Source organism: Mastacembelus armatus, chromosome 17 (genome assembly GCF_900324485.2).
Source record: "Mastacembelus armatus chromosome 17, fMasArm1.2, whole genome shotgun sequence".
Classification (NCBI taxonomy): domain Eukaryota; kingdom Metazoa; phylum Chordata; class Actinopteri; order Synbranchiformes; family Mastacembelidae; genus Mastacembelus; species Mastacembelus armatus.
Window position 1 is genome coordinate 2,328,208 of NC_046649.1, and position 21,009 is coordinate 2,349,216.

General features: G+C 40.4%; 2 protein-coding genes across 15 annotated transcripts in view; one reads left to right on the forward strand and one right to left on the reverse strand.

The window, feature by feature from the left end:
- depdc5 (DEP domain containing 5, GATOR1 subcomplex subunit) overlaps nt 1-10,550 on the forward strand; it is a 41,019-nt gene extending 30,469 nt beyond the window's left edge. For 5 of the 11 annotated variants that reach the window (XM_026313633.2, XM_026313638.2, XM_026313634.2 and 2 more), the window contains 7 exons: nt 1,536-1,635; nt 3,483-3,755; nt 6,319-6,488; nt 6,798-6,969; nt 7,062-7,122; nt 7,637-7,719; nt 7,805-10,550. In XM_026313633.2, the coding sequence (XP_026169418.1) occupies nt 1,536-1,635; nt 3,483-3,755; nt 6,319-6,488; nt 6,798-6,969; nt 7,062-7,122; nt 7,637-7,719; nt 7,805-8,103 (1,158 nt within the window). In that variant the 3' untranslated portion in view covers nt 8,104-10,550. Of the gene's footprint in view, nt 1-1,535; nt 1,636-3,482; nt 3,756-6,318; nt 6,489-6,797; nt 6,970-7,061; nt 7,123-7,636; nt 7,720-7,804 lie in introns of those variants that run through there. The other 6 variants (XM_026313637.2, XM_026313644.2, XM_026313639.2 and 3 more) reach the window with 5 other exon arrangements.
- LOC113134327 (major facilitator superfamily domain-containing protein 12-like) lies at nt 8,308-19,246 on the reverse strand. 4 transcript variants are annotated; one of them, XM_026313646.2, is made up of 12 exons: nt 18,723-19,246; nt 18,470-18,625; nt 18,253-18,372; nt 15,449-15,659; nt 15,235-15,364; nt 14,907-15,137; nt 14,578-14,670; nt 14,395-14,487; nt 13,434-13,604; nt 13,258-13,352; nt 11,481-11,611; nt 8,308-8,441 (listed from the first exon to the last, which is right to left on the reverse strand). In XM_026313646.2, the coding sequence occupies exons 2-12, from the start codon at nt 18,615-18,617 to the stop codon at nt 8,350-8,352; spliced, it is 1,515 nt and encodes a 504-aa protein (XP_026169431.1). In that variant the 5' UTR covers nt 18,618-18,625; nt 18,723-19,246; the 3' UTR covers nt 8,308-8,349. The 4 variants fall into 4 exon arrangements, with proteins under 4 accessions (XP_026169431.1, XP_026169430.1, XP_026169432.1 ...); XM_026313645.2 differs by having other exon boundaries at nt 18,470-19,246; XM_026313647.1 differs by lacking the exon at nt 8,308-8,441 and adding an exon at nt 9,301-10,791 and having other exon boundaries at nt 18,470-19,246.
- Between the last annotated feature and the right edge of the window lie 1,763 nt (nt 19,247-21,009).

A 21,009-nucleotide genomic window follows, 5' to 3' on the forward strand; every position in this document is an offset into this window, starting at 1 on the left:
GTTAGTGACTTTCAATGGTGGAATATACATGAGGTGGGAGAGAAGGGGGGGGGGGGGGGGGGGGGGGGGGGGGTTAGGGTAGGGGAGCTCAGTGCACCGATGGTCCTCGGGCAGTCTAGGCCTATAGCAGCATAACTAAGGGATGGTTCAGGGTTGCCTGAAGCCAGCCCTAACTATATGCTTTGTCAAAGAGGAAGGTTTTAAGTCTAGCCTTAAAAGTACAGAGAGTGTCTGCCTCCTGAACCCAGGCTGAGAGCTGGTTCCACAGGAGAGGAGCTTGATAGCTAAAGGCTCTGCCTCCCATTCTGCTTTTGAGAACTCTGGGAACCACAAGTAGGCCTGCACTCTGAGAGCGAAGTGGTCTATTGGGATAATATGGTACTATGAGGTCTTTAAGGTATGAAGGAGCTTGATTATGAAGGGATTTGTATGTGAGAAGAAGGATTTTAAATTCTATTCTATTCAATTAATCGAATTTTGATTTTGATTTCGATTCCGGGTCTCAACGATCCCAAAAACTATGTAATCGAGAAAAAACGATTATTCCGTTTTTATTTATTTAATTTTGGCCTGCAGTCTTAATACATGCGCACATTTCGCCCAAACTCTCTCAACCTGTACTGTCAGCAATACAAGTCGTGTATGTGGTGGCATTTGAAAATCAATGCAAGTGAAGATGGTGGAAAGAGAGCAGCCACAGAAATCTTTGGTCAACAAAAGAGGCAGAAGTAATTCCACTGTTTGGGAACAGTTTGGATTCGAAGAAGCAGACGTAGATTTAAAAAAAAAAAAAGTTACGTGCAAGATTTGCTATTTATACATTTGAATATATTTTATATAATTTGTTTAAAGGAGAATTCATTTTGTTCAATAAATGCAGCATATTTCCAAAGTCAATGAGTAATCGTGTAAAATAATCGTGATTTCAGTAATGAATAAAATAACCATGATTATGATTTTTTTTTTTTCCATAATTGAGCAGCCCTAACTTCCAGGCAACACACCAGAAGCTCCAGACCAACACAGAAATAGCCCGGCTACCCTAAACAGAAGTAGCCCGGCTACCCTAAAACCACTTATCATTCTCACACTTGATCTGTGTACAGATTAAACAGACAAGGTGTAACCTGTCAATTAGTGAGCTTTAGAGGTACAACTGTTCCCATAGCTAAGCTAATCTATTGTTGACTGTAGTTTCATATATAACACAAAAGTGACTCTTAGCAAGAAAGCAAATCACCATATTACCAAAAATCTTGAAGTACTCCATTTTGAAAAGACAACTCTTGTGCTCATTGAATCCCACTGAATGCAACTTCAGCTGTTAATTAACCCAAAATGTCACACACAGACATCTAAGGTTTTTGCACTGCTGCATTGGAAACCGCTATCTTTTGGAAATAGTATTCGGAAAAATTAGTGTGTGGTTGTGTGTGTATGCTAATCTTTCTATCAGATAAGTATATAGTAAACTCATATGTACTATACTGTATATGTGTTTAGCCGTTGACTGTTTCTTTGGGTTGTTTGACTAGAAAATGCTGGAAGAAGGTTTGGTGGCCCACGCTTCTGGAGACGCCATGCGCACCTTTGTATACGGTTTCTACTTCTACAGGATAGTAGGCGAGAAGGATGGTAAACAGATTTAAAATCTACACCAACTCTATATTGCTTATGCTTTTACCTCATATGTCTTGCATGCTCATAGTATATCCTTACTCTTTTATAAAGTCAATATACAGTGGGTACGGAAAGTATTCAGACCCCTTTAAATTTTTCACTCTTTGTGTCATTGCAGCCATTTGCCAAAATCAAAAAAGTTCATTTTATTTCTCATTAATGTACACTCAGCACCCCATCTTGACAGAAAAAAACAGAAATGTAGAAATTTTTGCAAATTTATTAAAAAAGAAAAACTGAAATATCACATGGTCATAAGTATTCAGACCCTTTGCAGTGACACTCATATTTAACTCACATGCTGTCCATTTCTTCTGATCCTCCTTGAGATGGTTCTGCGCCTTCATTGGAGTCCAGCTGTGTTTAATTAAACTGATTGGACTTGATTAGGAAAGGCACACACCTGTCTATATAAGACCTTACAGCTCACAGTGCATGTCAGAGCAAATGAGAATCATGAGGTCGAAGGAACTGCCCAAGGAGCTCAGAGACAGAATTGTGGCAAGGCACAGATCTGGCCAAGGTTACAAAAGAATTTCTGCAGCACTCAAGGTTCCTAAGAGCACAGTAGCCTCCATAATCCTCAAATGGAAAAAGTTTGGGACGACCAGAACTTTTCCTAGACCTGGCCGTCCAGCCAAACTGAGCAATCGTGGGAGAAGAGCCTTGGTGAGAGAGGTAAAGAAGAACCCAAAGATCACTGTGGCTGAGCTCCAGAGATGCAGTAGGGAGATGGGAGAAAGTTCCACAAAGTCAACTATCACTGCAGCCCTCCACCAGTCGGGGCTTTATGGCAGAGTGGCCCTACGGAAGCCTCTCCTCAGTGCAAGACACATGAAAGCCTGCATAGAGTTTGCCAAAAGATACATGAAGGACTCCCAGACTATGAGAAATAAGATTCTCTGGTCTGATGAGACCAAGATTGAACTTTTTGGCGTTAATTCTAAGCGGTATGTGTGGAGAAAACCAGGCACTGCTCATCACCTGCCCAATACAATCCCTACAGTGAAACATGGTGGTGGGAGCATCATGTTGTGGGGGTGTTTTTCAGCTGCAGGGACAGGACGACTGGTTGCAATTGAAGGAAAGATGAATGCGGCCAAGTACAGAGATATCCTGGAAGAAAACCTCTTCCAGAGTGCTCAGGACCTCAGACTGGGCCGAAGGTTCACCTTTCAACAGGACAATGACCCTAAGCACACAGCTAAAATAACAAAGGAGTGGCTTCAGAACAACTCTGTGACCGTTCTTGACTGGCCCAGCCAGAGCCCTGACCTAAACCCAATTGAGCATCTCTGGAGAGACCTGAAAATGGCTGTCCACCAACGTTCACCATCCAACCTGACAGAACTGCAGAGGATCTGCAAGGAAGAATGGCAGAAGATCCCGAAATCCAGGTGTGAAAAACTTGTTGCATCATTCCCAAGAAGACTCATGGCTGTACTAGCTCAAAAGGGTGCTTCTACTCAATACTGAGCACAGGGTCTGAATACTTATGACCATGTGATATTTCAGTTTTTCTTTTTTAATAAATTTGCAAAAATTTCTACATTTCTGTTTTTTTCTGTCAAGATGGGGTGCTGAGTGTACATTAATGAGAAATAAAATTAATTTTTTTGATTTTGGCAAATGGCTGCAATGACACAAAGAGTGAAAAATTTAAAGGGGTCTGAATACTTTCCGTACCCACTGTATGTAACTAGTGTGAAACTAGTGTCAGATAATAAGAATAGTCTAAGTGTTAAATGTAATTCCAATTATTCTCATTGCTTAGAGTTTATGATACTCTGTATCCTCTGCAGCCCTAACCTCCCAGCCCCCAACCACAGCAGCTGGAGGATGGTCTGCTGCAGCACTGGAAGATTGCGCCCTGTTCCAGAGGAAGTGGTTTGAGGTTGCTTTTGTGTTGGAGGAGCAGCGACCCTGCGACCTCCCGGCCTTCCTCCTGCCTTGGCTGCCCAGCCGGCCAGCCTCCTATGCAAGTAGGCACAGCTCCTTCAGCCGCAGCTTTGGAGGACGCAGCCAGGCCGCTGCACTGCTAGGTACACCCAGCCTGGCCCAGCCTACACCGGAGGGTAGCCTCTTCCCTCATTCAGCCTGTTGCAGATCATGCATACAGGAGTATGGGTCCAGTATATACAGAGAGGAAAGAAGGAGCACTTGTTTTCAGGGATTTGGTTGTTCAAAACCACTAATTCTAATAGTTTTTGTTTACTGCTGCTATTAAATATTTATGTGCACATTATTGCAGTTTGCTCTGCCCTGGTCAATAATCCACCCTGCTTTAGGCATTTAGCTGCTTGACCTGGAGGGATATTGAGTTAAGTGATTAAGTGATATGATATTAAGTGATTCCTCAAGCTTCCTCAAACAGGTTTTATATTTGTCCCAATTTTCATCAGAAAAGCACTTGGAGAAGAAGGTCAGCACAGGAGCAAATAGAATGACCATTTTATTAGACTTGCAATTTTGGGCCCAGGTGAGTACTGAAACTGTACTGCAGCTGTTATGTAGTCAAAATCATAAATTGGATACTGGATTTAGCTCCAATTTAAGTAGGTTAAAAAGAAAGGGACATAGCAACACAGCATAGTCCTGACATTTATGAATTTATAGTTTAGCCATTAGATGGCAGTCAACTTATTTTGTAACAGGCTGTGCTTTTTAATCCACTGTCAGGTTTGTCAGTTTTTTTATGTTATTGGAGTTGTAGTTTAATGTTATTTTTGCAGCAAAGTCTTCATTTAAAATAATAAGCCTTACCTGTGCATAAGCACAAGAGACATAATACCATCCCAACTTAGTTAATTGTTTTTTAACCCTCTGGGGTCTGAGGGTGTTTTGGGGCCCTGGACAAGTTTTGACATGCCCTGACATTTGTGCTTTTTTTTTTTCAGTTGTTTTTAACTCCCTCGCCATCACGACTGATTTCATTGACACTCACCATTATCATTATTTGTTTAGTTATGACACAAATACTGGACTCAGCACTCCTGACTGTGTAGATCTGCATTGAACAGCTGGTAGTGTTTTAATTATACAGAGCATGTGTCATTGTGTTGTTTGGTCTCACTTAATTCATCCACCGTGACATCTGTCTGAGGTGGTCTCATCACTGATTGGTGTGATCAGATTTTTTCACCTCCACTGTTCAGTCAGTGCATGCTGTGTGGTTAGTCTGTAGTTGGTCTAGGATTAGCACAAGTTGTTGTGCATACTGTGGTGGTAGTGGCTGTGGTTCAGTAGTGCTGTGGTGTGCAATGTCCTCACCTGTCACTCTCCTCCTGGCTTTCTAATAGAAAATGCTTTCATAACATGCATGTTGTGATGGTGTTTCTGCTTGGGCTTGATTCTTGCATCATACAGCTGCAGAAAGCTTGTTTGCTTTTTTTTTTTTTTTTTTTTTAAACATGCTTGCACATGAGTTTGCAGCATTAATGATTGTGTTGTGATGCTGTCCAACACAGCTGACCAGTTTCCTGGAAGTCTTAATGTGAGGTTGAAATAATTTATTAGACAGGCAAAAAATGTTAATAAAAATAATGAGTAGAGTGAATAAAATTAAATAATTAATAAAGCGATTGATTGATTTAGGTGATATGAGATATTCAGATTTACATATGTTTAGTTTTCATTTTATAGTCTTTTGTGTTTTTATTTATTTGAAACTGCAATGGGAGTAAAGTTGGTTCAGTAGTATGCTCACTGTATGGATTCAATTTATCAACTACCTCTACAATTCCCAGTTGTAATTACTATGTTTCATAGCAAACATTGGTAGACCTCTTGCATTAGGATCACTCAAATTATGTTTTCGGTAGATCTGTAAGATGTGTATGAAGGGAATGATTTCACACCTGAGAAATGACCAATTAAACTACCACTAAACATTGAAACCTAAACTAGCGTCAAGAAAAGGCTAAATTGCATCACAAAAATGACTGTGTTAAAGTTGAACTAGAATAATCATATATTTGGATATGTCATATATGTAAAAATACCTATAAAACCTTTAATATTCCTTAAAAACTGTTAGACATTAAATAAGTTGCCTGCAATAATAATTAATTTTCCAGTTCTTATTAAACTCACTGCAGTGTTCATGGATATGGTGTGAACACCAACCTAAAACACCACACATGCATTATGACACTTTTGATTAAGTAAACAAATTTAATAGAACATTTTTAGCACATATGAGACTAATCGTCATTCATTCTGTTGCAATTCAAAACTTATTATAGCTATGTTTTATTATGCAGCCTCCGAAATGAGACAGCTTATATTGCCACGTCTCTCCGTTGCTTGCACGATTTCTGGGATACTGTATGTAATTTGCAGGCATCAGGGAGCTACTATGCATATGCGGGAGACCTCCAGAACTACCGGGAGAGGTGGCTTTATTGGCAGTTGCTGAGTCAAGTTCCTATTTCTTTCTATTGGATTCAATAAATACCTCAATTCCAGCTCAGTTTTTAAATGACTGAGTCTCTATCCAATGCTGAACATGCTCACTGCTTATTTTCTAACTCAAGTGTCTGCCTGCCCATCTTGCCGTCCGTCTCTCCTTCTTTTGCTTCTTTCACCTCCTGTCTTCTTGCCTCTATACCTCGCTCTCTGCCTCCTTCTGTCCTCCAGCTGCCACAGTCCCAGAGCAGAAGACAGTCACTCTGGATGTGGACGTTAACAACCGCAGTGACCGAACTGAATGGTGCAGCTGTTATTACCATGGAAACTTCTCCATCAACACTGCATTTGAGATCAAGCTGCACTGGATGGCTGTCACTGCTGCAGTACTCTTTGAGATGGTAACTAGGCAGTACTGCAAGTTTTACTTTGCATGCTCATATAATACCTTATGAAGCCTCAAATTTAGCACTGTTAATAAAACATTAACTGTATTTTTAATATAGTTCTTTGTGATCTAATGTTTTATGTCAAAATCTTGTCTGTGCCCAAATATCTTTCCAGTAATTCATACACAGATTTTGTAAAGCCTTGGCAGTAAGAAATTATAAATTCTAACAAAACAAATGAGCTCTTTGTGTTAGAAAAGCAGTTTTGCTCTATAGAATATGAAAACATCTGTCAGTTCCTAACCAGTTGTTACCGGTCAGGTTCAAGGTTGGCACAGGAAGGCAGCCTCTTGTGGCTTCCTATTGGTTCCTGTACTGGAGGTTCCTTTTGCTTTGACATCTTACCTGTATGGAGACCCGCTGAGAGCTCAGCTTTTCATCCCTTTAAACATTCACTGTATGCTGAAGAATGGCAACGACAGCTTGTTTGAAGGTAGAGAAGACCTCTGACTAATGCTGTGTATAGCATATGTGTGTACTGCTGTTTGTATAGGAGCTCAACGTCCGTTTACATTCATAAAACAGGTTTTGAACCGGAAACGTACTGGGACAGGATGCAGCTCTTCCAGGAGGCTATATTGTACAGGTTGGTGTGTTGTGGTTTCCCTATTTTTAAGTAAAACATGTCTGTTTCCAGTGTGCTTGGGGATAATTTGATATTTTTTTCAAGCATTAAAATTATTTGTTGTAGAGAAATGATCCCTTAAAGAATCATATAATGTGAGCAAACCTGAGCAAAAAGGTTGAGGTGTTCAATAAGGTATGGTATTGCCATCAACCACCTTGTAGCATCCTTTGTTAGATGTAGTACACTCACTACAGTAATGCCAGAGCATTGTAGCTTGAATTGACAAATTAGCAAACTATCTTAAACATTTTTGAGTGATTATAATTTCTCCACAAAATATCTTTCTTGTCCTTACACAACAGATTCATCTGTGCTCACAGTGTCTCCAAAATAGTCCTTAGTGTTACACTGTACAATGTATACACAATACACTGTAGTATTACAGTGATTGACAAAGTTCTGTATTTTGATCAAATTTGTTGTCTGACTTTTTGTGTTGCAAAAAATGTGTAAATGTTGTGCTCTCTTCCAGATTTGGCTTTGTGCATGACAAATTTTCAGCTTCTGCGTTTAATTTCCCCTCTGAGAACAAGCCCCAGTACATTCATGTAACAGGTCTGTTACATCACTACAAAAAAACATATATTTTGGTCACCAGACACTGTGAAGCTTTACTCCCACATGGTTACTTTTCTGTTAGGCACCGTGTTCCTTCAGCTGCCATACTCCAAGAGGAAATACTCATCTGGGCAGCAGCGCCGGCGCAGAAACTCCACCACATCCAACAGCCAGGGGCCATTTGGCAGCGAGGAGCGGGTTGGTTACTACTGGGCCTACAACACCATGCTGACCAAAGCCTGGAGGACAGGCGTGCTGGGAGACGAGAAGCTGGCTGACCGCCTGCTCAGAGACTTCACTGAATTCTGTGCCAACAAGGACAATAGACTGCTCAACTTCTGGGACAGCTGCCAGGACAAGATGAGTGCCAGTGCTCCTTGACAGGACATGAGAAGGAGAAAAATACCGTAGAAGAGGATAAACAAGGGTAGTAAAAACGTTACAACTATTGTTAAATTTTATCTAACAATATTGTCACCAGTATTCATGTTCTTTTTAAACATGGAGTTCCTATGGGATCAGTTACATGGAAGAATTACAATGTTGCATTCAAAGAGAATATTATTTGAATTCATTGCTCCAGTACTGTTCTATTTATTTATAGAGCAAAAATAAGACACTCAGTATTCAACCAGTCAAACAAGGATGTCCGTGCTGCCTGTGAAGCCCCACAGTTCCAGATTTCCTCATGCCTTTCAGATCATTCACTGCTGAACTGTCTGTGCACATGATAAATAACCACATCCTGTTACTTTCAGCTAGTCACAGGCAGTGTCACAGTAAGATAGGGCAAATCTGTAACTCATTTGATTGGACATGACAGACCAAGAGCAAATGGGAAATGAGCTTGTTTTCCAAGTGCTGATACTTTAGACCGGTATATCCAATACAAACAATATGAGAAACTTTACAGCTGTCTGCTGTTAACAAAAGGAGTCTTTTGTTCAACTGACATTTTGTGACCCTAAAGCAAACAGCACTACAGATTATTCACCCACAGATAATCAACAAATCAAGTTTTCATATGAAAAATCCAGAACAGATTCTGTAGGTTATATCTAAAGAAATGAAGCAGGCAACAGAAAAAAAAAACCACTTACCTTTTGAATTATAGATAACGCTAATTTTGACCCTGTTTTTAATTCTAACAATGACCTGTGTCTCACAAAAAGCCCAACCTGAAGGCTGATAAGTGCTGATGCGATTTTGAACTACAATAGATAATGAACGGACTGCTAGACAAGTCATCAACATAAATCAACAGTAAAGTCTGACTTCAGCAATACATTAACTAACTTGCTGATCAGTAAAGACTGTTACCACCTTTGTTTTCACAGTATGTAACAAGACTGACTGGTTGAGTTGTTTGAAGGTTTCGGGTGTCTGGAAGTCATTACCCTACACTATAGATGAGGGAGTTCACGCAGGAATGAGCATGAGGTTTCTACAAAATTTTTATTTACATGAAAACTAAGACTTTAGCAAATCTTGATAAACTGCATCATGTATGAGGTGGTGTGGAGTTAAGATTGCTCTGAGGAAGGTAACAGTACAGAATTGCAGTCCAACACCAACACATTTCCAACTGTAATTCATGAAACTTGTGTCCCTTTATTTAACAACAGCATCACATGCAGGATGAAAGTCATCAGAGCAGTAACTCTAAATGGTAAAAACACTGGATGTGAGATAAATTATTACAGACATAGTAAAGAGCTCTTTTTGTCTCTTTGTCTCTGAATGTATGTTTCCCACTGCTCCAAGCAAGCATCAGAACCAGTGTGAGTCCCCTTGTATTTATATTCCTATATTATACAAATACATAGTATTGATCCCTTTACAGCATATCCTAAACTATATTTTATAGCCCTTTTGATCTGATTATAAACAGGTAAAATAATGCACAAACCATGATTTAAAAAGGAAGCATTTCAACACAATTGTTCCACGAGTCAGACAATCCAAATAAGAATAGTCTGATATGCCATGGCATACAACTCATATCATTATCCCTTATGTCTATTGTATGGGCAGATCTACAGGGGAGCAAGGGGGGTCAGCTGACCCAATTTCTAGATCTGCCACTGGTCTACTGTATCACAGTACAGCTTCTAAATGAACTTCAGCAGCTATTCAACATTGTACAGCTAAAGCGAATGAGACTTCACTTGGACAGACTCTTACCCAGAATACCAATGGACAACAGCCAGTGATGTCACTCCTTGGCAATGAGTTGAACATGTTGATTTCCCAGGGTGTTTCTGCTTTAATATCATCATTCAAGATAAGTTCTCATTTCTATTTTTAGATGCCGTGTGTGCACTGTAGCAAGGCCTTCATTTTTTTTACTCACCAGCAGATTTCTGGGTCAGTGTGACTGTAAGTGTAGTTACTTATCAGTGTGTCACTTTTCGTAAAAGGAATGCTATGGAGTGACCCTTTAATGTAGCAGTGCACTTTGAACATCAGGAAAAAATTTCTGCAATTGATATAAAATGGTTTCCCCTTCTTTGTGATTGCTGGTGAATGCAGCACACAATGTTTGGTCCCCTTTGGTCCATGTCAGTGTTTTCCCAGGCTCTCCTCTCCTGCTCTGTAGTGTCCAACTGGCAATAAAATAGTTTAACTAAAGACATTTTCCTTTTCAACCAGCACCTTGTTTCCTCACCATCTGATCCAAAGTTACCAAAGTTAGTGTCATCATATTGCTCTCTCTATCATATATGAGGACATGAACCACTACATCATAGTAGGATGTTTGGTGGCAAATACACATAAATGACACCACGCCAAAATTTATCGTCCAACACATCCTGTTTTGAAAATAATGGGGGGAAAAAAAGGCCCAGGATGTATGGTTTGAATTTTCAGTTTTAAAAAAAAACACCAAGGTTTCCTGCTCAGTGGCAACAGCCAAGTAGCCTATTTGCTTCCCTGGAAAAGTAAAAACTGAATCTTTAAAAAAAAAAAAAAAAAACAGTGCAAGCTCCTCTTCTCTGGAGTATGCGTTGCGCAATCAGTGCTGTTAATTGACTCTGGCTGCATCATCAGAGATGACTGGCAGACCGCCTACAAACACACAAACAGGGGAAAGTAGTAATACAAAAGTAGCAAAGAACAAAGCAGTAATGACTAAAAGGTGGGCTAGGTGATTTGTTTCAGAAGCATCTTTTGTTTCATTTCTTGAAATTCTTTTTTTGCCCTGATGACAATGAATAAACCGAATGTACTGACAACATGAAGAACCAAAAAAATTGTCATTTGTGGCAACAGGAGGGCTTTATTTGGAGTAAAATCACTGGATGTTGGACCTGCTTGCAAACCAGCATTCTTCCTTGCACTCTGCCGCTGCACTCAAACTGCGAGCCAAGAGTCTCCCACAGTGCATTGTGGGAAACCCTCCGTTTTTATGAGCTAGTGAGCTATGGCAGAGAAGACACGCACAGAAGTCCTTTTCAAACAAAAGACTGTATTTGAGAAGGCTACAACTAAAAAGCATTTGGATGCTGCAAGAACAAAAAACATAAAATTGTGAAAACAGTCAGGCAGTATGTTCATGTGTTTTGGAAAAGTGGATTTTGAAAGAAGTCAGAAACAAAGTGTAGAATTTCTTTGGTTGTCTACTTTCAAAATCGAGCTTCCTCTTGCTGGTTTTTCCAGGATCTCTTGCCCTACGTTTAAGGGACCAGTCACCACAGGTCACAAAGTGAAGGAGATGTACTAAATAACACATATGTTAGTGTAGCTGCAAGACTTACGTGGTCTGATCCTGATTGGCCAGATGAGGATGGAGCAGAGGGCCAAAGCTGCAACAATGGCCACGCCTCCTGTCACTATGACCATGATGTAATGATAGAACCACACACAGGCCGGACAACACACCACAGTGCTGAGAGACAACAAATTATGTTAGAGCATGTCCTGCACTGAAGGACTTCCATAAATTTGTTGAGTGACAGACAAAAGCCTAGGAAGATGGAATCCTACATTTCCCATAACGCAACTCAATGTTCTCTTTTAGACCAACAATCCCCATATCCTTCAGTATCTCAAAATCTTAACAACTGCAGGATGGATTGGTGCCACGTTTTGTCTAGACATTCACGATTCCTAAGTATGAAATCCTCCCTGACTTCTTTTCTTTTTATTTTATATTTAAGGATTTGAGTGAAACCTCTAAAAAACTATTTGATATCTTTCCATGAAATGTGGTATATTCATGTTAAACCTCACGACTGACTGTAAAAAATTTGTTGATCTTTGGACTATTCTTCCAGTGCCGTTACAGGGTCAGACTATACACTTTGTCCAGTACTTTGTCATACCTAGCATATAATGACAGCTGTGTTTTGTAGCTGACCTAAAGCAGCTGAATATGGTCACAATCCTGAGTGAGGCAGGAGTGATATCCCTCTGACAATTTATGACTGTGAACCTCTGTGACCCACTAAGGTAAACAACAGGAGATGGTACAGGCCCTTGCCAACAAGCACTGCACTGTCAAGACTCCATTTGATAAAGAGCAGATCACTGGCTCTTCACAAAGAAACCCCCCTTTTTGGTGCTTTACACCGTTCCATAAATTGCTTTCCCTTTTCAGACAAGACCTGAAAACTATACAATGACTTATGAACTGGTCTTCATATCCTGTCCTTATATCCCTGCTAAATATATAACATGTGTGACCAGGCTTATACAGAACATCGTTGTCAGACTACGGTGTGATATAGAAGCTGTGCTATTGTTTATCTGTTATGCACTTTGAGGGTTTATTGATTTTCATTTATGATGTTGCTGAATTATTGACTCTGGTCAGTTAGTAAGTTTGTCATATGTTTGAAGTTTGCTGGGTGGAAAAAGAAGTTGTTGTTCCCACCTTAGAAAAACATTCTTAAAACTTACAACACAATAGGTTACACTCTTGATTCACACATGACCAGTGAGATTTAAACCAATCACCAGCAAGGATGCAGAACTTCCTGGACCAATCACATCGTGCCAAGCACAGTCATGGGACTAACCAGATGGATTCCCCCACCCGGCACAGCAAGATACAAAAAGACACTACACAGACAGAGGAGAACTCTGAGAACTTGGAACTGAACACCTCCTGCAGCTGACCATCTCACATCAACCAACTTCATGAGACGACCCTGCAGCAGCCAGAAGGAGAGCGAGGAAAGGCGACGAACGGACTCTAAGCCTGCAGCCCAGGAACCCACCAGCAAACTACTGCTAATTATTAAATGCTAACGTAAACAGGCTAAACTATGAACATTGTGATAAACTGGGCTAAACATCACCATTGTCACTGTTAGCACGATGGTGTTCATTCAGTTTAAAAGTAAAATCAGGGGTGTGTGCCTTTGCAGTCATATCAATAAAGCTAATTTCAATATGAATAAAGAAACAATGGCTAAACACAACATTCATGCAATATTATCTTCCTCCACAAAGGTAGGATTTGTATTACGATAAACAGGGAAAGTGTGTGTGTGTGTGTGTGTGTGTGTGTGTGTGTGTATGTATACTAACCTGCAAGGATGCATTGCTTGAATGAGCATCACAGCTACTCCATTAGCCAATTTATCAGTAAAACTCATGGCTCCATAAACAAATGCTCCACTTTGCTGCAGAGATGAACACCGAGGAAATTGTAAACGACTCATCAGTGAGGCCTTATTACATCTCCATCTCTGTCACAATCTTACCGTCTGATCAGCAATCAGCTCAGCAGTCATAGCGAGCGATATGACCAGGATGGTGGCTGACCCTGTCCCAAGCAGCACAGCTGCCCCATACACTTGCTGGCCCATTCTGTCATCCAGCAGCACCCAATAGGAAAAGGCCATTATCAGCAGCAGTCCCACAAAGTAGGTGAGCTGGTAACAGACAAAGATCAGAATGAGAGGTTGACTGGTGCATTTACAGCTCTGGTGTAAATCAACACAATGTTCTGGGTAGTTCCTATTCATACCAATGTAGATATAGATTCAGATCACTTCAAACTGAAGTATTGTTTACTTAGCACTGAAACTACAGAGACCCAGTGAACTCTTGCCTCCCTGTGTATTCTGAGCTCTGAACATAATGTAAACAACCTGTAGTTGTTGTTTAAGGACATAGCTGATGGTGTGACCGATGCCTATCACAGTTTCCAGAAGTTCGTGGTGGTATAAGCAAATAGGTTCATTAGGTTGTTTTCACACCTAATAGTCTGGTAGACTCGGTTTGATTGGGGACCAAGCTGCCACATTTGTTACATTTTCTGCTTGTCCAAGTTTGTTTTCACCTCCTGTCTTTTTCTCAGTGCAACTGTAAACCAGACAACATTGCTGGTCTCACCACTGTCTTGTCCACCTTTCCTTTCACACCCTTTTGTCACACATCACACCCGACACTTTCCTCCACCCGTTCCAACCTGCTTGCACTTACATGCTTACTACTTCATGTCATAAACTGAACAATGAAAAATTGAAAGTATCATAATGTGCAAAGGTGCAAAGGTATGGGAAATACAATTCTTTTCACAAGATCTCAGACCTTAAGAGATCTTGTTAGGCCCATGGCATTAATAATTGTCTTTGGGAAATCTTATTTCAAGTCAGAGTTGGAGATCTGAGCTGTAATTCAGAGCTCTGGAACCAGGCTGTGCTGAAAGGTGCTACTTACACATTTTCCAATGAGTTTACTCAGAGGTTTCATGATAAGGGAGGAAAGGAAGCCACTGAGATACATCACTAATGGGATTGTTGCTATGAACTTCTGTTGGAAGAAACGAGGAAAAGAAAGAAATACCTTCAGAACAGAAATGTTTCAAGTAAAATGCCAATATCAGACAGAATGATGTGTTACCTTGGGCAGCGCCAGAGTGTTGATTAGATACATTGAGATGTAGGTCTGAGACAGATTGACTATTAACCTGGTGGACATATAGAGTAAGGCCACCTACAGGGACACAGCAACACACGAATCAGTCAGCTAGTGAAAACTCACAACACTGTTTTCTTCAATGTTTCTGATTCAAGATGTTTCACAGAAATGCCAGAATTGTCAAGCTGTTAAAACAGGAACTGCTAAAGGAAAAATAGCTTTTTCTGTGGAACTAGTTCAGCCTTTGGTCTGTTTTATTCCGAGAGTAGCAGAGAACAATGTCTAGGTTAACTTAGTTAGAATCCATCTACCTGGTAGAAAGAAGGCTGCTGAAGCCAACATTTCCACTGAAGAAGAGAGGAGGGGGTCTGGGGATAACGAAGCAGGGGCCTCCACTCACCCTCTTCCTCTTCCTCCTTCATCCTCCCCTTCCCCTCCTCTTCTTGAGCCTCTCGCCCTTCTCCAGGCCTCCTTTCTGTGGTCCCCACATGGAAGAAGACGGAGGAGAGAACACCAATGCCCAGCACAATCAATGCAAGGTTCTGTAATTGAACACAATGCATGGAATTGAACTGTTATTTTCAGCAGCTCCACCTACTCATCTCAAACATTATACAGACAGGCATTAGAGCTTCTCACCCTGAAGACGAGGATATCTACTGGTCCAAGTGTATCGCTAAGTGGGTCATTGTTCTGTCCGGCCTGTGTGTGGAACAGCAAGTAGGCCACTGCGTATACTGTAATGTTGGCTATCACTGTAAATGCATATCTACAAATACACAGAGGAGAAACCACATATTCAGGAACTGTAGATTCCCCTGCCCTATGCACTGAAGGTGTGTATGAGGCATACCTATATGCAGTGAGTTCTACTTTAGCATGCTCACAGGTGACCAGCTCTGGAATGAGAGACAGGTGGGAGATCTGCGTGGCGGCCCAGCCGAACTGAAAGATGGTGATAAATGGGATGAAGTAGGTCAGACTGACCCATTGAGGAGTAAGGGAGTTGCAGCCCAGACACTGGTTGAAGATAAATGCAAAGGACAGCACCACGCTCAGAGTACCTAGTTAACAAGCACACACAAGCAAACAGTATATATAAAACTCTATAGACACTGAATACATTAAAAAAATAAAATAAAATCAATTATTTCATGCTATTTATCCGTATATGGCTGTGTTCTGTGTGTGTATGCCTTTTTGACAAAGCATATAATTAGGGCTGGCTTCAGGTAACCCTGTACCATCCCTTAATTATGCTGCTATAGGCCTAGACTGCCCGAGGACCATCGGTGCACTGAGCTCCCTTACCCCTCCCTTCCCTTCCCCTGATGTGCAGTTACTGGTCCCACCAACCTGCAGTGTCTGTTTGTTGTTTATTGTTGCTGTTCTTTTCTCTCTTCTCTATCCCCACTCACCCCAACCGGTCGAGGCAGATGGACGCCCAAACTGGGCCTGGTTCTGCTGGAGGTTTTTTCTTCTGTTAAAGGGAGTTTTTCTTATCCACTGTTGCCAAGTGCTGCTCATAAGGGATTTGTTGGAGTTTTTTTTTTGTAAAGTGCCTTGAGATGATTGTATTGTGATTTGGCACACACAATACACACACACACACACACACACACACACACACACACTGCACTGAGCTCTCTTCTCCTCCCCCCCGCCCTCCTCTCCTTTCATCTCTCCTCCCCCACTCCCCCATCTGCCTCCACAGTGTCAATGTCATAAAAACAGCTACATGAATAACCTTTATGACACTATGTTCATAACAGCTGACTTACACAATGACTGGATTTATCCTGATTATATTCTATTGCAAAATGCAGATTTAAATACTATGTTAGCTTTTATAGTGAAATTTCTATGTTAAAGTAAATATAAGAGCTGCTGGACAATCTGAATTTCCCCAGTGGGGGATGAATAAAGTATCTACCTATCTATCTAGCTTTGTTGAGCTTACATTCAGATGTCCTAATGTCATTAACCCTCTGGGGTCGACGCACGCGCCGGCGCGTTTTGACGCATCTTTTTCTGATAAGGCCGAAACAAACTGAAATTACTCCGTCAATTCTGATTGTACAGATAAAAGAAGCATATCATTCAAATCTGTAAAGGGTCTAGTTTTAGTGGTATACCATCATAATAACAACAAAACGTTGTGCTTCTTTTAAATAAAGAAAGCCGACAGGGTGCGCTCTCGGACTTTTCTGTCTCTGCCATTTCTCTTCACAGACGCGTAAATAAAACAACCAGAATCTCAGCGAATACTTGGCTCATAAAAATAAGAATTATATGGCTAGAAAGCTTGAAATGTTTTCTTTTGAGTGAAACAGTTCAAGTCAAAAACAAATCATCACTTTTTATTTAATCCGTATGAACGTAAGGAGAAGTCCGTTTTTTCCTGTCTCACCTCATTACAGGTAATGCGGTCCCGCCTTGTACACTGTCCACTGTTCACATGTAAATAATCTCAGGTGAACCAGGTAAATATGTGCACACCCCCGAGAAATGACACAAAATATCAAACTTCATCATAGAATTTACTCACTTTTTCGACGCGTTTGGATGATGGCGCGTTACGCACGTGAAGCGGCGCTCCTTACATTCCTCACAGAGACAAATAGTTTAGCTTGTCCTCAGAGTAAAAACACTGATTTTAACTCAAATGAGGATCGTTTGCTCCTCATTGTGTTGTATTGTACAGCACTAATCCGTCCCATCTACATTGACTGAAAGGCTCATTATGCGCGTCTTTGTCTGGTCGTTGAGTTCGTCTTTTGTGTTCTCAGGTAAATCACATGACTATTCATCCTCAGACACGCCCTCTTGCATATGACCTTTCTGGACAAAAAGTGTCTTAGAAAATTTAAATCAGTGTATTGTTTACTGTGAATGTGTGAACAAGATGACATTCACAGCACTCTGAAGTAAACACTTTAGCCTACAACATGCTGGTCTCCAAAGTCTTGTGAACCAATGTCCTGTTTGTGTTTTATGGTCTTATTTCAGTGAGTAAAAAATTGTAGTTTTCCACTAACACTTTTTTCTCAAAAACACAATCATGTATAAACTTGCTGCTCACATATTATTGTAGCCAATTTTGTGCTGATTACAGTGTTATTAGACTTTAGACATTAATATGTTTAAAAAACACTGAAAAAAGCACAAATGTCAGGACATGTCAAAATTTGTCCAGGCCCCAAAAACCCCCTCAGACCCCAGAGGGTTAATACACATCATGTGTTGTATTCCAAAGTAGTTGACATATAGACTTCTCTTTTCCTGATTAACTTCTTACCACCCACTGTTGGGCTGGAGAATAACAGTACTATGTAGAATACTCATGTATGAATACATTATCGCATTAGACTTGTCTTTTTCATTACAGTGGTAATTTTCAAAAAGAACATAGTGTTATCAAAAACATATCAAAACAAACACACAGAATACACAGACACCATAAAAATGTTATGTCCCAACCTTGGACCTGTATAAGCTTATTTCAGTTGACAGTTGTGTGTCAAAGGCAGCTGGGTGTGGCTTACAAATTCTCTGACTTTACACTTTACTGTCATATGCTTCCTGTAAATCATTTCTGAATCTCGTGGGGTAGTAATGCGGGGCCAAAGTGTAATACTGTGTATCTGTCTAACTTACCAACTAAGTGCCATGTCTTTCTCTTGCCGTAGTTTCCACAGCCAGGCATCCGGTCCGACTCATAGCCGATGAGAGGCGTACAGATAGCATCAGCTATCTGTCCAACAAGCAGCAATACACCTACCACCACACAGAGACAAATTACATTCGTTAGTAACTGATGAGTGTAGGATTTACAAGACTGCAAAATATATACAAAGAAAACAGACAGACTAACCTGCGTTTGTGTTTTGGAAGCCCAGTACCGAGTGGTAAAACACCAGCAGGTATGTGAACCACATGGACGCACACAGGTCGTTCTGAAAGTGTCCAACCGCATAGCTGAGCCTCTTGAGGAGCGGCAGAGACCCCTCTGTGTCCGACATTATCCACACAGTTTAAAACAATACCATCACATGTGACTTGATTAGCTACGCTGACAGGGTTAAATAGCCTGACTTTATTTTATCAGAATTATCAGCTAACGTTACGTGAAAGTTTTCGACTCTGGGAGGACCCAGACAGCTGAACGACACTAGACCAATGTTCAGTTCCCCTTTTCACTTTCTGTATCTACACGGAATGTCAAGCCTGTCCCTTCAGACTGCTACGTTGGCCCTGCAGGAGGCAGGACCAAAGATCTCATGATCAATTTCCTCTGGCCGTCAGGTGACGGTAGAAAGCTGTGTCAAATCCAGAAGGACGACACCGAAACGAAACCAGATTGTTAGATGAGAAAAAGCGGCTCCCATCTTTGCAGCTCTCCTCTAAATGTTACATCCCGTTAACCACCTAGCTAGCTAACTTTAACGTTAATACAATTACGAAACGTGACCCGTGATGTTACACTACGGAAATCAGTTGGTAACGTGAAAACAAGCCTAACAAAAAACGACATCTCATTTAGAACTGACGAATAACAGTCTGTTGTATGACTGCTCTTCGCACAGTCCCAACATACAGACTATAACGGTACCGCGGTGTGAAGGACCCGTCCACTACATCGACCGGCGATGATGACGTAAGCATAAAAAATAATGGACCAATAGAATTTACCTGTAGCTCCTCTCAACCAATAGCGGAATTTTCTCGGAAAAGGTTCGTCACATAATGGCAGGCAGACAGCCTAAGGTCGTGTAACGCTATGTGACGAGTGGGAAGTGTGTTTTAGCCTATATCCCAAACTCCCTTGATGCCACATATGAAAAGTTTCTAGAATTATCTGTTATTCACTAAAGGAAATGTAGGGCCTGTCAATTTTTCTACTGGAATTTGCGCTAAGATACGTAGTTTATTTTTCACCGCTGATAATAATAATAATAATAATAATATATCTATACATTTGTAGATAAACAATAAAATTAGGTATTCCTGAATGTGTACCTTAATACTATACAACAGAACAAACCCGAGAGATAATGTTACATTAAAACTGGGAAGGTTGAATATATAGCTATCTCATATGTGCCATATTTAAATTAAAGGATCGCAAATCTGCAATTGATTTAGCTACATTTTCTCTATTTAAACTGGAAACAATTAAAAATCCAGACATTTTGCTACAAATCAAAACCATGTCAAAATGAAGTTTTCCAAATCAACCATTAATATCCAGGAGCTGTAAACGGTATCTGCCAGGCTCTTACTCAGATCAGAGGGAGCGTCATATGACTTCTGTTTTAACAATGCCAGGTTATGTTAATGTTTACCTGATTCCATCTTGTACAGCATCCTGGACCATGGAGCAATGTTATTCACACATATGAAAAAGGTTTTTGAACTTTGTTTATATTTGTTAGAGAAATTAAAATGTTTACCTCCAGTGACCTGATCCACCTTACTTTAGTATAACTGAAACACTTCTGAATAGGACCTATTGTGTATTGTGGAAATATAATTTTTGCTCTCAGTGAGCACAGTTTGCTCTAACCTTGACTATTTGAGAAGGGCCCAGATGTCTTTCTGTGAGAAATCACCTCCCTTTTGTGTTACCATGAAAACTGATGTGTTGGGCTGCAAGCAGCCAGTGACCCTCATGCTGTACCAAAGTGCTGTGTGACTGTTACTCCTTGCAAGTAAAACCTCTATATAATCTTACCAAAGTTCGTCCTCTGAGTCTATTTGTTAAAGGATTTACCTAACAATATTGATAAACAAGAAAAGTTAATACTTGCGCTACATTTTTTTTACAATAATGGACACTTACAAATTGTCCCTTAATTTGAACACATTAGCAGCAAGGCAATGTCAGTTGGCATTTCCAGCAATAAATACTTTGACAACTATTGGAAGGATTGCCATGAAACTTGGTTAAGAAATTAATGATTCCCTCAGGAGTAATTGTAACCATTTAACTTTAAAAAAACAAACTGGAACAAATTGGAGGAAAATGTTTATAAGGAAATATACGAGGTAGTAAGTCAGAAAGCCACAGATGTATAATTCCCTTATAATCCCCTAATTAAAATTGTGGTGGTACCATGGTGGAAAGAAGACGCTGCTTTTAGAGTTAGAAATAAAGCATAAAGGAAATTAAGAAAGTACACAGGAGAAAGGTATACCTTTAAATACAATAACCAAAAAGTAATTAAAGAAGCAAACAGATGGTTGCAAGGAATTTTGTAGAAACCTTTAAGATGCAAAGTTTGGTTCATAAAATGGCAGGAATAGATCAACGAAGCATAATTCCAATATCTCAGTAGGATGGAACCTGCAAATGATATAGAGAAAGCAAATATGCTGGCAGAAGAATTCCAAACAGTAAATTAGCTGGAAGTC